General features: G+C 33.6%; 3 protein-coding genes across 6 annotated transcripts in view; 1 reads left to right on the forward strand and 2 right to left on the reverse strand.

Annotated features, from left to right (window-relative positions):
- The window catches only part of LOC123259543 (protein rhomboid), a 184,955-nt gene extending 169,069 nt beyond the window's left edge, over positions 1-15,886 (reverse strand). Inside the window, exons 1-3 of one of the 3 annotated variants that reach the window (XM_044720116.1) lie at positions 15,610-15,886; positions 8,582-8,808; positions 7,668-7,856 (exon numbers count right to left, since the gene is read on the reverse strand). In XM_044720116.1, the coding sequence (XP_044576051.1) occupies positions 7,668-7,856; positions 8,582-8,761 (369 nt within the window). In that variant the 5' untranslated portion in view covers positions 8,762-8,808; positions 15,610-15,886. Of the gene's footprint in view, positions 1-7,667; positions 7,857-8,581; positions 8,809-10,964; positions 11,030-14,844; positions 14,879-15,609 lie in introns of those variants that run through there. The other 2 variants (XM_044720118.1, XM_044720117.1) reach the window with 2 other exon arrangements.
- Positions 11,951-13,572, forward strand: LOC123259551 (iron-sulfur cluster co-chaperone protein HscB). Of its 2 annotated transcripts, none has more exons than XM_044720134.1 (4): positions 11,951-12,107; positions 12,203-12,577; positions 12,653-12,909; positions 13,406-13,572. In XM_044720134.1, the coding sequence occupies exons 2-4, from the start codon at positions 12,212-12,214 to the stop codon at positions 13,533-13,535; spliced, it is 753 nt and encodes a 250-aa protein (XP_044576069.1). In that variant the 5' UTR covers positions 11,951-12,107; positions 12,203-12,211; the 3' UTR covers positions 13,536-13,572. The 2 variants fall into 2 exon arrangements, with proteins under 2 accessions (XP_044576069.1, XP_044576070.1); XM_044720135.1 differs by having other exon boundaries at positions 12,653-12,688; positions 13,406-13,452.
- Positions 13,614-14,486, reverse strand: LOC123259555 (adenylate kinase isoenzyme 6). The gene is made up of 3 exons (XM_044720139.1): positions 14,307-14,486; positions 14,070-14,221; positions 13,614-13,993 (listed from the first exon to the last, which is right to left on the reverse strand). Exons 1-3 carry the CDS (start codon positions 14,347-14,349, stop codon positions 13,655-13,657), a joined length of 534 nt encoding a protein of 177 aa, XP_044576074.1. The 5' UTR covers positions 14,350-14,486; the 3' UTR covers positions 13,614-13,654.
- Positions 15,887-16,099: the final 213 nt, after the last annotated feature.

A 16,099-nucleotide genomic window follows, 5' to 3' on the forward strand; every position in this document is an offset into this window, starting at 1 on the left:
TCGTTTGCCTCGATGGATGGCTCTATCCATACACACATACACACAATGTATTTTGTATACATTTTTGTTGATATAATGTATATAATAGAGCAGCAAGACCAGCCGGGAGATACAAATACGCAGGCCATGTGTCAGGTAATTTGATGGGTAGCATTTAGCGCGATACCGCAATTCATGGTTAAACATCTGAGTGCCCATTAAGAACAAGGGCCGGTGCTTGTCCTCTGGCTCTCGAGCTTTTAATTTAAAACTTACGGAGTTGGAGTTAAGAAACAAACACCTGTTTGAATTAACGAGAGCTTTTCTAGGGGGCCTCCAGTAAGCGCCACTCGCCGCTCAACCCCTCGGCAGTTGGGCAACCCCCTGGCAGATGGCAGCAGCGAGTGAGGGCTGTCTGCTCTGGTCTTATCGGGTGATTAGCGACGCAACACCGAGAATAGAATTGAGAACCCGCAATCGGTACAAGCTCAGCTTTTGCGTGTAAAAACTTCTCTATCCGTCGTGAGTTATTAAAAAATTTTTGTTGCGTTTAATTTTCTCCAGCTTTTATTAGTTTTTTATTTAAATTAAAGTTAAGCGCTTTTGGTCGTGTTTTATTGATGCCGATGGCAGAATTCCCGAGCATATAAGCATAAGGGGCGGTCTGCTATTCGAACACGGGCCGATGGGAGAAGAGGCACATCGTTATGCGATATGTCTGAGGTTCGCCAGCGACCAGCGACTAAACTCGGCGAGAAGCCGCGTGTTGTTCGCGGTCGGTGGGACGATCGCGATCCGGAGATAACGAGCCGATCGTTTTTCTCGTTCTCTTTGTCGCTCTCTCTTGCCATCTTTCTATTTGTTTTTATTTTTTATTTTCTCTCTACGCATCTAACACACAACACACACGGAATTAAAGTACAACTATGGTTGTATATTATTTATATATATATATATATATATATATATATATATATATATATATATATATATATATATATATATATATATATATATATATGTAGTTGTATAAGCACACAAGGTACCGGTATATAAAGTATAAAAGGATTTCTCGACTACGTGGCGCCAGTCCAACTGTTGTTCAAAATTAAAGTCAACAAACGAAAAAACAATAATAAATAAATAAATTAAATGGATAAATAATTTTCGGTGTAGCTTTATTCTAGAGATAAAAACATACTTCGCTCAGATCGTTAATCAGACTTTTTTATTCTCAACACTTCTTGGTATTTGTAGCAATACTATCACAGCTTTTACTTTTATTTTGGATTTTAATTTTTTAAATAAAAAATTGATTGATTGAATTTTTATAAAATTATAATTAAAAAATTAAATGCTTGATCGAAAAGTTGAAAATAATCTCTAGATACATAATTAAGAAATGACCTTGTATCTTGTGAAATATTGACATTTTTAAAGATATAAACTCATCCCGATGTTACACTCATCGAAACCTTTCATTTGAGTACCCACATCAATTTTTCATATATTTATATATATTATATATATGTATATATGAAAAATATATCAAAATACATGTGGGTATTCAAATGAAAGCTCTTGATGAATGTAACATCGGGATGAGCTTATATCTTTAAAAATGTCAATAGTTAAGAAAGTACAGTGCAATTTAACAAAAGTCACTATTTAATAAAGTAAAATTTTATGTATTTATAGTTTGCAAGTCACGGCAGTCATATAATGACTGCAAGGTTGCTAGTTTTTAATTATTTTTAATAAATTTTATTTTATTGAAAATTTTGTAATCTGTAATTTATTTAAAAAAATTTTTTTTTTTCAATTAAATGTCAATAAAAAATTACTTAAACATTTTTATTTACTAAAAATTACGTCAAAAAATTCCATGACACTTTACATGCCACCTGCATAATAAAAATAAAATTGTTGAAATAAAATAACACTAAAAAAGACTTGAAATTTAAAATATAAATGAAATAGTATTTAAATGAACACGTAACGAGATTCATGTTATGTCGAAGAAGTAAAATGTCTGTCGAGAAAATGTCGAGCTGGTGATCAGTGTCGTGGCAAAGAGTAGTAGGTTTAGGACCTCGATGACTCAGAGGTTCTAAAAGTTGAAGCTAAAGCTGAAGGTATGGCATATTTAACGAAACGGAGAGAAAGCAAGAAGAAAAATGACACGGTACGCCTATTAGTGTCAACGAAAGGGACTGCTTACGCGTTACCGCTAAAAGCATTTTGGAATATGGCGAGACCTATCTATGTAGATCGATGCCTCGCTTGATCGTATACGATCATATCTTCGCATACCAGACTCCTTTTGGAGTTAAAAAAGTCAAAGACGTTCCTATTCGTGTAGATTACAGGTATTTGTGTAGTTCGTATAGATATATAGAAATATATGATGATTTTGGGTGAGGAATGAAGGAATAAAAGGGGGAGAGTCGTTCTGAGTTTGAGTTTGACATATTTTACCTCGTCTCTGCTCTTGTCGTCTTTGTTTTTATCTTATCGGCGGACCTGGCGAGACAACGTCGTTGTCATCGAATTAAAAGCTCGATAGGCTTACGAAGTATATGAGGATGAGGGTCCAGCTCTCGGGCTCGGGTTTCGTGGAAAGACCGCACGGGTGCGGTGGCGATCGCTGTTGATTTAAACTTTTTACATTATTTTTTACTATCTTTATCTCACTCACTTTCACGCTGACCTTTCAAACGGCTCTTAATTAGGGGATAATAGAAACAAAACACGGCCAATCACCGAGGTAGTTGAGATAAAGAGAAAGGATTGAGAGCGTGAGACAAGGAGGCGGTGTCCAAAGAAACGGAGCTACGTCCAGGAGATGCTCCTGCATACCTTACAATCCTGCCTGCTGCTTGTCGATATTTTATGTCTACACATATGTATTCAAGTATTTATATATCTGTATCTATCTATATGTGTGTATATTAATGTCGATGGACAAACGACGACACACAAAACTCAACACTTTTATCGAGTCTGCTGTCACTGGAACAAACCAGTTAAAATATTGAGAATATCATTTCTCGATCGAGTTTTACGCTGTTTTTTGCGAGTTTGTTATGCAATGCATTTTTTAGTTAAGATTAATGATTTTTAGGCTTGGATATATGATACCTGGCTGATTTGATCGATGATTTTAATTAAAAGTCGATGCTGTGAATTAAGAAATTAAAAGTTTTGATTTTCAATTTTGACTTTTGTTAAATTGCACTGTACTTTTTTAAATATTGACATTTTTAAAGATATAAGCTCATTACGATGTTACATTCATCAAGAGCTTTCATTTAAGTACCCACATGCATTTTGATATATTTTTCATATATACATATATATAATATATATAAATATATGAAAAAATTGATGTGGGTATTCAAATGAAAGCTCTCGATGAATGTAACATCAAGATGAGCTTATATCTTTAAAAATGTCAAGAGTTTACGAGACACAAGGTAATTTCTTAATTATGTACCTAGAAATAGAGAATTTTTTAACGCAGACTAAATACTTATCATCATATATTGACTATCGGTGATAACGATATGAAATCTTTAAAAGGCACTAATTCAAGTCAAGACCTTTACAATGACACTAAATTTCACTAAAAAAACCAAATTTATCATATGACTTTCCTGGACACCAAATTTTTTCTATTCTCTTAATAATATTGATTAAATGTAAAAATTGTTTGTAATTTAATTATAATTGGAAATTTTGATTTTTTTTTTTCAAATTTGATGTAAATTTTAAATTAAAAAATGTTAAATCTTCAATTTAAAATTTAAAAGTCAGAATTTTAAAGATTAATTTAGCTAAAATAAATTTTTTTCATGTAGAAATTGTAAAAAGCTATATTTTCCGAATAAATTCCAAATAAACAATGACTTAAAATTAAAATAAACTCATCCTGACCTGAATTCTTCCTTATCCATTTAAATAATCAATTAAAAATTTAAATATTTATACATTCATTGATACAATATAACACCTTAAACAGTCGGATGACCATCAATCCAAGTAACATAAATGACATTAACCATAGACCAGTTGTGTTTAGTCACAGCTCGAGAAACCTCATCGAGTGAATACAATATCTGAAGCGATAATATTAGTATAAAAGCCGTAGCAGAAATAAAGGATAAAATGTAAATAATTGGTTGTAAATTTATTCGGGCATGAAAAGGAGTTTAAAGATTGGAAGGAGGAGCAGTAGAGAAGAGAACGCATGAGTAATGCACTGATGGTTAAAAACACACTGTCTATGCCGAGGGTGTGAGCATATAAAATGTGTATATAAAATAAAATAAAATAAAATAAAATGAAAATGAAAAAAGAGTGGAGGAGGCTGAGACTTGGGCTGAGAGGTAGATGTAATGTTAAGGATGAGACCGACTCTGAGGATCAAGTAAAGAAGGTGGATGAGCAGGGAGTGTGTGGATGTGGATGGTGTCGAGTATGGAAATTGGTGTGGCGCACTCGTGGGATCGTCGCGAGGCATTCGTGTGAACCTTGACGAGTTTTTTTTCTCTCACACATTCAGTGTCTCTTGTTCTCACTCCTCCCCATTAGACATTACATATGCCGTCACATACTGGCTATACAGCGGTGAATAAGCTCGAGATGGCCACGCATGCCCATCTACAAGAGCAGCCTCCTCAGATAATAGAGACGACGATAAAAAAAGAGAGAAAGGTCGAATCAAACAAAACGACCAAAACAGTCGGACTGATGGACCACCGGCGATTGAGCCCGGTGGTGGTCGTACGCGTGTGCTTCTGCTACGAAAAGTATTCCTTCCAGCCAATCCAGTCCGTTTGGTTCTGCTCCTTCAATGTTTGCTCAACTTTTTTCCAATCGCGATCAGCGAATCTAATTTCATCCCACGTCTAATATCTCGACGTTTACCTGTAATAGAGAATCGTCAGCACCTTCTATCGGCGATGTGATGTGTTGCGGTTTTGCCCAAACGACCGTCTATCTAACTCCAGACTGGAGTGTAAGTGATGTGATGCCGCCTGTACCGGCGACGAGCTAATTGCTAATCACTACACTCCGACGATAATCTTCATTCCTCGGTCCTCTCTAGCATCCTCTATCCTACACTCGACACTGGAGCTTGGATCTCTTCCTCTGTTGGATTCTGCCGACGCTGCCTGCCTAGCTATCTGCCACCCGAAGGTCGCCGTTCAGGTAGAAAACGAGCCTGCTAAACCAGCCACTGATCAAAGGTTGAAACACTCCTCAGGTGGGAAATATAATAACAACAATGATAATGATGATGATCGATGCTAAAAAGAAATACGAGAAGAGAAGATAGCAATCTGTTGAAATAAGGAGTGAACAAAATTTTCACTGTTATTGACACAAAGTTTTTATAATCCTGAAAACGGGCGACAATAATACAAGTTGCTCTTTGGTGAATAGAGGAAAATCGACGGGTTGCCGAATAATAACACAAGGCCTGGTAATATACTCAGATATACTGATGCAGAGACGAGCTGAGTGAAAGGAAAGGATTCCCTTGTAGACACAGACATAAGTCTGATCGTATTTCTGGTCTACAAATCCGGCGATAATCTCCGGTTCGGGCGGCGATTCTCAGAGGAACAAAGCCCGCGACTCATGCACCCGGCAAAAACCGATAAACGATAAACGGATCGTCTGTCGATGCTCTTCTACGTTCTGTTATAGAGTCTAGTCTGCTTTTTGGTGTGTATAGGGATGAGGATGGGGTTTACGAAAGTTGTTAAAAAATAAACCTCAAGAAAAAAGAATAGAAGGAAAGACCATTTCTCGCAAACGTCTACTTATTTGTAATTATTTGGACACACAAAGAATCATCTGGTATTAGTCTGGACTATTACTGATTCGTTGAAGAAGCCGAACAACGTTTTTAGTCTTTTGACAGATGGAATTTCATTTTTAGAGTGGAAAAGTATCTTATTATTATTATGTATAGATCCTCGGTAATGGAATTTGTCCACGGGTCGTTTTGTTAATCGCCACACGCCTCCATTTGCGGGCTGTAATTTCTGGCAAGCATCATCAGCAGTGCGTATTATATTCATAACTAAACACAACGACAAATGCGTCATTATTCAGAGACACTTTAGCTCGGTTTGTTCACTGAATCGTGGATATTAATATTGCCGAGTTTTGGTTCGAGTATGAGGGTTTCGTTTTGTTAGTTATATATTATAAGAAGGAGAAACTATCGTCCTAGCAGACCGGCTATTATTCCTTTAATTTGAACGGTCGTCGTCGTGGTCGTAGATCATAGTGAAATAACAGAACTACCAGGACAGGAGGACAGAATAAGACGGTTCTGGTTCTAGTATGGTCATGGGTATATGCCTTCACTTCTGTCTACACGGTCAGTGTTAAATTGGTGACGAAATTATGAGGTAAAAGGGAGAGATAAAAAGCCGGATAACGATCCAAGGTATACACGACACACCAAATGGAATCGAGCTAACAGTTGTGTGTATAATATAATATATAATATATAATACATAGTTGTAGTCACAGAGCTCTAGATGTAGAAGGCATGAATAAGAAAGGTGGGCTATACTTGAGCTATGATGGGTGAGTTATAAATGCTATTAGGTGAATGGGCCAGTCGATCAATTGGCAAGCTGTTGAAAAATAACTCACCATTTTATTTTATTTATATAAAATTATTGTTGGCTGGTTTTTGTTGAGTGGCAAGGTAATTATCCCCCATAAATCGGACATCGCCGTAAAATTAATCAATCGTACAGCAGAATTGAGAATTGAGAATTGAGAATTTTCGATCGAGCATAAGAGGGAGCAATTGTCCGGGCTATTTGTCCGCCACTCAACGTCCGAACGATTTAGGTTTACAAGTTTAGCTTTTTTCGGTGGACTTAACTACCAGTTTATAAATACATACTTTTATATTATTATAAATGTCTATCGACAGAACGGAAAAGGGGCAAGAAAAGGTAAGTACCTAGAAAATTGTCCGAATGTAAAAACCACTGTTGGGATGGATTTTATTATTGTTCCTGATATTTATCTCCGGCAAGTTCCTTCCATTTTAGATTCCAAGGTTCGGTAGATGGTATAGAGACGGCTACCGGCCTTATTGTTGAAGCAGAGACCAGGGTAGAGGATGGACATTCTTGTCCTGCTCGGATTTTTCAGCTTTGACAAATAAGCGATTAACAATGCCGATGTGGATATGTCGACTGGAGAGAGCCGGGCCTTTGGGGAAATGGGACGTAAAAACTACGGGTGACTCACGCATCTATAAAAACTGTATGGTAGGTCTATACTGGTCATTCCTCTAAAATACACAGGAATAATATGTATATAAGGAAGCCAACAAATGTAAATACATGTTGAAAATCCATTGATACATATAATAATATAATATAAGAATTTAAGTTGTCGGTGTATTTAGAGACGTGAGATTTTTACTCGATAATCCCGAAATACCTTGTGGTTAAATCAAGGATAAACTATGAACGGTGTTATTTTTTCAACTCAACTGACATTCATATAATGCGGTTAATGTCCTGGTATTTTCTCGAATAAAAATCTATTCAGCTGTCAACTATATACTTCTGCAGTGGTCAATCGTTTCGACTTAACTATTATTAAACTATTTAGCAATGAACTTATTTCAACAAACTACTCACCACATTGACAAAGTCCTGAAACGTTATGGCGTCGGCATGAGATTCCTTTACACGGGCAAGAAGAATTTCCCGTTTGTTCACTGGGATTTCCGCTCTCCATTCGGGACTTGTTAAAGCCTCCAGAAAATCCTCGCGTGGTATTTCTCCAAAGCCCTCGGGATCGAACTTGTCGAACAGCATTCGCCATTTCTAAGAACGTGAATAAATAAACATCCATTTATTATTACTAGATTATTGACTTCTCACTCAGTGTTGAGAAAATAAAGCTTCTTGTTTGATAAACCAACTTTTTGACAAGAAAAAACAATATTATTGAAAAGCTTTATATTTTATAATATAGAATAGAGGTTTGAGAAATTTGTTTTCGCCAGATAGTTGACAGCTCGAAATATTTCGGTCAGTCTTTCAGGGCAAGAATTTAATTTTCAAACTTTACAACTATCAATTAACATTCTCTACTCAAGCGGTCTATTGATTAATCCAAAGGAAAATTTTAATCTCGGTCAAATTTAAACAATTTATAAAAAAAAAAAATTTAATATAATACAAATAAATACAATGATTTTTTTTTCTGTTAATTCTGCTACTTCCCCACTTAATACTTGCAATTATATTTTAGAATTTTTGAATTTTTCATTTTTATCCGCTCCCTTTACCATCATGTGATGTATTATCACTTGATTAAATTTATTTGATAAATTTAATATTCTAATGCCGCTTGGCATTAAATAAATAAATAATAAAAATATACCCTTATTATTTTCTTATGGTTTATAAATTCTAAAAAAGTTCAAATAAATTTTAATAAAAGTTTTAAAAAAAATAAATCACTTAGTAAAACTAATAACAACCCTCTCAACTATCGAATAAATGATAAATAAATATTTAAAAAAGCATTATTAAATTAAACTTACGTCATTTAAAAGTTCGCGTCGGTACTCAGACTCAGAGATATCAATTTCAGAGCCGAGATCCGTGTGATCAGTTACATAGCCATCGTATCGACCGCTGTTCGCCTCACTGTTGGCGTACTCCTCCTCCTCGACAATACCGGCAATTGTTGCTATTGAAATAGCTCCCTGGGCTAACAGCATTACTGAAGTTCGTCACCGGTCCAATGATAAATTCCGCATTTTCCTCTCTGAAATTAAGCATCCCTTTCATGAGCAATCGTCATACATATTGCTTTAATTTTGGAATTCATGGGATTCCTCAGACAAAGAATTCTCAAATAAATAAATAAATTTCGACATAAAACAATATTAAATATTTCATAAATAACTAAAAGTTATTGTAATAAAAATAATTGTCAAGCATTTAGAGATTTTCCGACTAGAGTAGTGTATACAAATAGTAGGCAGTTGGTCGGTTACCATGACGATGGCGCACGAGTTTGGCCATCTTCCTGCACTGCGGGGGTAAAAACACAAAAGCGAAAATGAGAGAGAAGATACTCAGCAGATAAGGCTGAAAAGAGACCGCAATAACGCCCCTGACCCTTCAGCTTATCCTACTACATACATAATACACTATGTATACTACACTAGTCTTGTCTGTGTTCTCTATAAACGAGATGTCCTATAGCGTAACAGACTGCCGAGACTTTCCCTGCAGCATTTCAACCCCCAAAGCTTTCTGTTTCGTTGTGGCAACCCCAACAACGAGTACCCCGATTTTCAGGCATCCTCATACACACACAGTACAGTATGACGCATTGCCGTCGTTAAATCTATTTCCTTCTTCTTCTCAGGAACCTGTACAGCCTCGACGCAGCAACTACAACTAACATATATTTATAAATACACGCATACAGCATACATAATATAATAAAAACTAGCAACCTTGCAGTCACTATGTGACTTGTCAACGATAAATAATTAAAATTTTGCTTTCTTAAATGATGACTTTTGTTAAATTGCACTGTACTTTCTTAAATATTTACATTTTTGAAGATATAAGCTCATTCCGATGTTACCCTCGTCAAGAGCTTTCATTTGAGTACCCACATGCATTTTGATATATTTTTCATATATACATATATGTACAATATATATAAATATATGAAAAATTGATGTGGGTACTCAAATGAAAGCTCTTGATCAGTGTAACATCGGGATGAGCTTATATCTTTAAAAATGTCAATAGTTCACAAGATACAATGTCATTTCTTAATTATGTATCTAGAGATAGAGAATTTTCGAATGCAGCCTAAATACTTATCATAATAAATTTACTATTAGTTCGAATGATATGAAACCTTAAAAAGGCACAAATTCAAATCAAGATCTTTGCAATGACACTAAATTTCACTAAAAAAACCGATTTTATCATATGACTATCCTGGCCACAAAATTTTCCTTATTCTCTTAATAATTTAGATTAAAAACTGCTGGCATTTGCCCGCTTGCTCCAGACTCACCCGAATACGATTCCAAGTAAAGCGAAAGTAATTTCTCTTTCCCTTATATGCAGCTCTACAGCAGCATGTATATACATTTATATATACGATATATACGTATTTTAGCTTCACCCCCACGTTTACGGTCTTCCACCCTCGTCACGAGGTACAGTGTGCAAAGCTAAGACTTGGGTACGAGGGCGACGACCCTCGACGCAGCTACCACTCGAGGATCATCTATCCACGTATAAACCCAGCAGAGGCGCTTAGTGATTGCCTTTCCACCACGTGTTGGCACTGCATCTATTGACTCCTGTGATACCGATTAAGGCAGCCAGATTAATCTAAATATTTTTTATTTCAACCATAATTACAACAGTGATAATTATAACAAACATCAACAGCCAGCAATTACATTTATTTAATTAGGTTTATTTCTATCAATAAAAATCTAGTATTTATAAGGTAATAGTAATGATTATTATGTAATCTTAACGGGGTTACTCTTTTTGCCGAGCAAATACGACCCAGATCTGATTAGTCGTTCGATACTTGGCTAGCCACGCAGTCACGCGATCTCTATAGTGTCTCTATGGTGTTATGTCGTGTGTACTGTCTGTGTATAGCAGTATTAATTCAACCCTGCTATGTTCTATGTCCTCTGGATACCCTTTGCCTTACCAGACACCTGCTTTTGATACTGTTACGTATATGGAAGAGCATCCTATCTATTTCTTTTCTATCCTATCCTATCCTATGTACTTTTAGCTATCATTATCGCATTTACTTACTCTACTCTAGCTAAGCTAAATTAATCCCCAGTTTTATTTATAAATATCAGCTGGATGATAATGATAGTCTTCAATTGCTACTTTACTAAATTATTGATTTATACTTACTAATTTATGATTACAAAAATAGAATGTTGATAAATTCTTCTTATTGATTGAATTTTGGAGTTTAAATTTATAATTTATAATTTATGATTTTTGGAAAAATAATTTAAAAAGTCGATGAATAATGCCACTGTAAATTCGGTTTTTGTTTTAATTTTAATAAACGGAGTACAATATATTGTTTGAGCGGCTATTTTATATTTTATATACCTTTGCGAATATAATGTGAGGACGAAACAATGTTACAGAGTGTGTACTATATTTGTGTGATCTCGTGAATAAATGAAATAACAAACGAGACAAAGGCACGCTTGGACGGAAAGGTACGTTTGTATAAATGTATAAGCTACATTTGTATACAGGTATATCAATACAAAGAGATAACTGGAGATGCGCGGAAATGAAACGGGAAAGCTCACGCACCACGTGGAAACACTAGTGAATGACAGATCCGCGATATAGGAGACGTAACGTACCGGCAAGCGTCACACGACTACTGACGATACGTTTAACCACCCTCGCACAACTTCCGCGACCCCACCGTCCCCAATGCAAACGCCGGGAGCCCCGAGCTCGAGACATAGTATACAACCCTCGTCTTCATTTCTGATCATCATATATTTTGTAGCTGTATACCCGGTGGACTCGCTGGTGCTTGCTTTGGCTGCACTTGTATGAATACCTTTTATATAAAAACATTCACGCGGATATTTTTTTACTCTATCACTTCACGCCAGAAAATCCAATTTAAATTTAATTAAAAGTACATTTTTTTAATACGATTTTGTTTTTCCGGTTTTAAGTTATAAAATTCTTCAGATAAAAGTAATTAAAATTTTTCTTCGGAAATTAATGTGTACTCAATAATTAAAATTGATTATTTTAAGCTCCAATTTTTTTTTTTTTTTTTTTTTTTTTTTAAATGAAATATTTAAAAAAAAAAATTCTTAAGCTGAAATTCTCTAGAACTTTTAAGCATTGTTAATTATTAATTGTTGGCAAGTGTTTCTTGCATTCAAGCCAGTTTATTTTTTACCACCGCGGTGTTTGGTGGCGCTACAAAGCAGGCACGACCAGTAAGTCAGAATCAGCTGTTATGTATGCATCGCTGTAAATAGTGTTTTGATTACCTAAAAAATAATAAAGGTAGGTTAAAATTGAATTATACAATTAGTTATTTATTTATTGCAAAAGATTATTTATTATAATAATTATTAAGTAATAAATATAAACATTTACAGACTTAAATAATGGGATTGAGGCTAGTTTATAGCCTAGTTCGTCCAGCGAATTTTGCAAGAGTTTGGAGCACAACAAACTGCCAACGAATCCACGCAGTCTGGGCTAAGAAGGATATTGATCTGGAGTACAGATTTTCACCTGTCTCTCTGTATTCTAGTGATGTACCTAAGAAATGTTGGCAGTGCAATTTTCCTTTCAAGTCTGAAGTATTCTGTAAAAAATGTGAAACAGTCCTGAAACCCCCAGAAGAGTTTGATTATTTTGAGATTCTGGGAATCGAAAGGAAATTTGATTTGGATATGACTGATGTTAGGCAAAAATATAAACAGCTCCAAAATAAACTGCATCCTGATAAGTTATTAAATAAACCGGAGGTAAATATATTTTTTTTTTAATATTATATAATAAATACTTACTTTAGAAAATTAATTAAATTTAATTATTTTTAGAAAGAACAGCAATACTTGAAAGATATGTCAGGATTAGTAAGTAATGCTTATTATACACTATTAAACCCGTTACACAGAGGGATTTATTTATTAGAATTGAACAATTTATCCGTACCAGAAGAAACTGTTTCTATAGAGCCGGAGTTTATCATGGAAATAATGGAAAGAAATGAAGCGATTGACGATGCTGGGACTGATAAAGATAAAATAATTAAAATTATAAAAGAAAACCGCGAAATACTTGCTACTTTAACAAAGTAATTTTTAAATTTAATTTAATGTTTATTTTACAAGTAAAATGAAGTAAAAGACCCAGTTGTTGACACTGGTCTAGTTATTGACACGTGCAATTTTATTTTAATTAAAAAAAAAAAAACAAATCAACGCTAATAAATTAATAAATATCATTTTAGAATTATAAATTTTAATGACATTAAAGTTAGCAGTCACTTAACAATTTTTTAATTTTATTTAACAAAAAAATTTGTCCCAAAAATCATTTTTGAAAAATTGCATTTTTTATTTTTTAAAATTTTCACGTCAATTTTTTTTTTTGCCATAATTTATTTGATATATAATTTTAAAAATTATTAAATGTATGCTAAATTAATTTTCATTAAATTTTAAGAAAATTGGTTTTTTGAGCGCATTTAATTTTTTTAATTGGAATAAAATTGCAAGTGTCAAACAACTAGGCTAGTGTCAATAACTGGATCTTATATCTGAACTGTCTAAAAAAAATTTTTGTTCCAGCCAATTGTCTGAAGCCTTCAAAACAAACGATATCGACAAAGTACGTTATTTTTTGGTAAAAATGAAGTATTTCACCAGCATAGATGACAGATTAAAAGAAATAAAAGATAATTTAGGTATCGTAACTTAAAAATATGAATAATTGTTAATGATTTTATATGAATATTTTTTTATTATCTAATGTATATAATATTAAGACATAAAAGTGTAAAATTAATGTAAATATTTATTTAATAAAAATAATTTCCTCTACACAGCATTATCTTCTTTCCATTGCTCAATCCATAGACAAACTCTATTTACATTGGCCTCTATTTGCTCTGGTGTATTACTTTCTAGCTCATGAACAATTTCTTCTTTATACGAGGACTTGGCCTCGTCAAGGATTGTTTGGAATATTTCACATTCAATGTTATCTTCTAATTTTTTTCCCTGATACCCGCGGGCTGTCAATCGGTCGTACAGGATAGTGTTGTTCGTTCTTACAACGAACACGATATCGAACCACCTTTCTGGGAACAGCTCCGCGCTGTGGTAGTCAACGATGTTGCCTCCCTTGCCCATCATGCTCTCCATGCTGTCTAGCAACTACAAGTATCATTTATGAGTCAGTTAAAATAAAATAAAAATTGATATTGAAATTAATTAGAGCTCAGTCACCAACCCGGTCTTCATTTAAAAAAGGACATTGATAGGTTGGATCATATTCCTCCAGGCATCTGTTCTCCTCAGCCAGCTTGCTGACGTCTCTCCAAACGAGGCTAGTTCTCTCGGATATTCTCCGAGCCAATGTACTTTTACCTACTCCTGGAGTTCCTGGGGATTAAAAATGAAGTCAAAAACGTGGTCAATATTTATGGATCAGAATGAGTGTGATTGAAAATATTGAGTGATACTTTACCAGTTATGAGGATGTTTGGCAATGTCTTCTTGGTTGACGGCATCGTAGTATTTTAATTAGTTTAATTTATTTAAGTAAACAAATACTTACTTTATAAAAATATATTAAATTGTATGTTTTCTTTTTAAAGCGATGAATGAATCACGTTAACACAATGTAAACAAAAGTTAGAGGTTAAAACCCGACGGCAGCCATTATTGTTGTAACTTCATGGCGGGAAATTTTAATTTTGTCTATTAATTGACAATTATTTTATTTATTTATTTAATCAATATACATCAGAAGAAGTTATTTGAAATTAAATAACATTAATTAGAATTTAATTAAAGAAAAGAAAAACGAGATAAACTCTGTGGTTTATATGTAAATGAGTAATTTTGTGGAAAAAAAAAAATTTTTTATTTTTCAAATATTTTTAAAAAGTAAATTATTTTAATAAAAAATTTATGAAATATTTATTTAAATAATTTTTAAAAATAAAAAAACATTATTGAAAAAATTTGAAAAATTTTTAATTGTTAAACAAAATGCCGCTTACAAAACTGATGAGCTAAATGATGGACGAGGTGCTAATTACCTTCTCAATTATCTTGACTCGGTTGACTAACAACTTAATAAAAAATACGATTTTTGGTTCACTTATAAATTAAACACTCGAAATTTGAAGAAATATTTTCGATTCTCGCGTTAAACCGACAACAATCACGCCACCTAAACACGAAATTTTAGATCACGTATTTTTAACAATTATTAACGATTAGTTTATGATAATTATTAGTTTAATTTACACTTTGACACTAAAAGAAGTTAAATAAATAAAAATTTTGGTAAGAAATAATTTAATTACTGATAAAATAAGTTTTAAACACGGAGAGCTCGCAGTTTAAGCGGTGAGTAGGAGCGCAAAAAAACAAGTGGCGTGAGATGCGCGCACGGTTGTGCGCAGAACTCAACGGAAATTTCGAGCACGCTGATTGGTTGGTAGAATCTTCGCGCCTTTTTGTAAAACCCGCCAAATTTAAATTTCTTTTTTTTTATTTAATTATATGAAAACTCTAAATTATTGATGTAAATAAATAAAATATAAAAATATAAAGATTATTTTTAAATAAGTTATTATAAAAATATTCAATGTAAAATTTGTTTTTTAATTTTAAACATTGCAAAAAAATAATTACTTAAAATTATTTTTGAAAAAAAAAATTAATAACGAAATATTTAAATAATTTGAAGAAAATAAAAAATCATTATTGAAAAAAATAAAAAATACGAAAATTAAATTGTTAAAGAAAATAGCACTTACCAAACAGAAGATCTTGAAAGAGATGAAGATCGGGTGCTAATTACCTTTGTAATTATCTTGACTTGGTTCACTAATGGCTAGATCATTAACACGAGCCTTGGCTTACTTATGAATATCGGACAGTTGAAATTTAACTAAACACTTTTCGATTATCGCGATGAACCGACAACAATGACCCCTCGACACACAAAAATTTAGATCACGTATTTAACAATTATTAACGAAAGATTTATGATAATTATTAGTTTTACTTGTACTTTACCACTAAAAGAAATCAATTAAATATAAATTTCGATACAAAATAATTTAATTATTCATAAAATAAGTTATAAAACACGGAGAGCTCACAGTTTAGGTGGTCAGTAGGAGCGCCAAGAAACAAGTGACGTTAGATGCGCGCACGGTTGTGCGCTGAACTCAACGGAAGTTTCGAGCGCGCTGATTGGTCGGTAGAATCTACGCGCCATTTTCTGAAACGCGCTAAATTTAA

Source organism: Cotesia glomerata, linkage group LG2 (genome assembly GCF_020080835.1).
Source record: "Cotesia glomerata isolate CgM1 linkage group LG2, MPM_Cglom_v2.3, whole genome shotgun sequence".
Classification (NCBI taxonomy): domain Eukaryota; kingdom Metazoa; phylum Arthropoda; class Insecta; order Hymenoptera; family Braconidae; genus Cotesia; species Cotesia glomerata.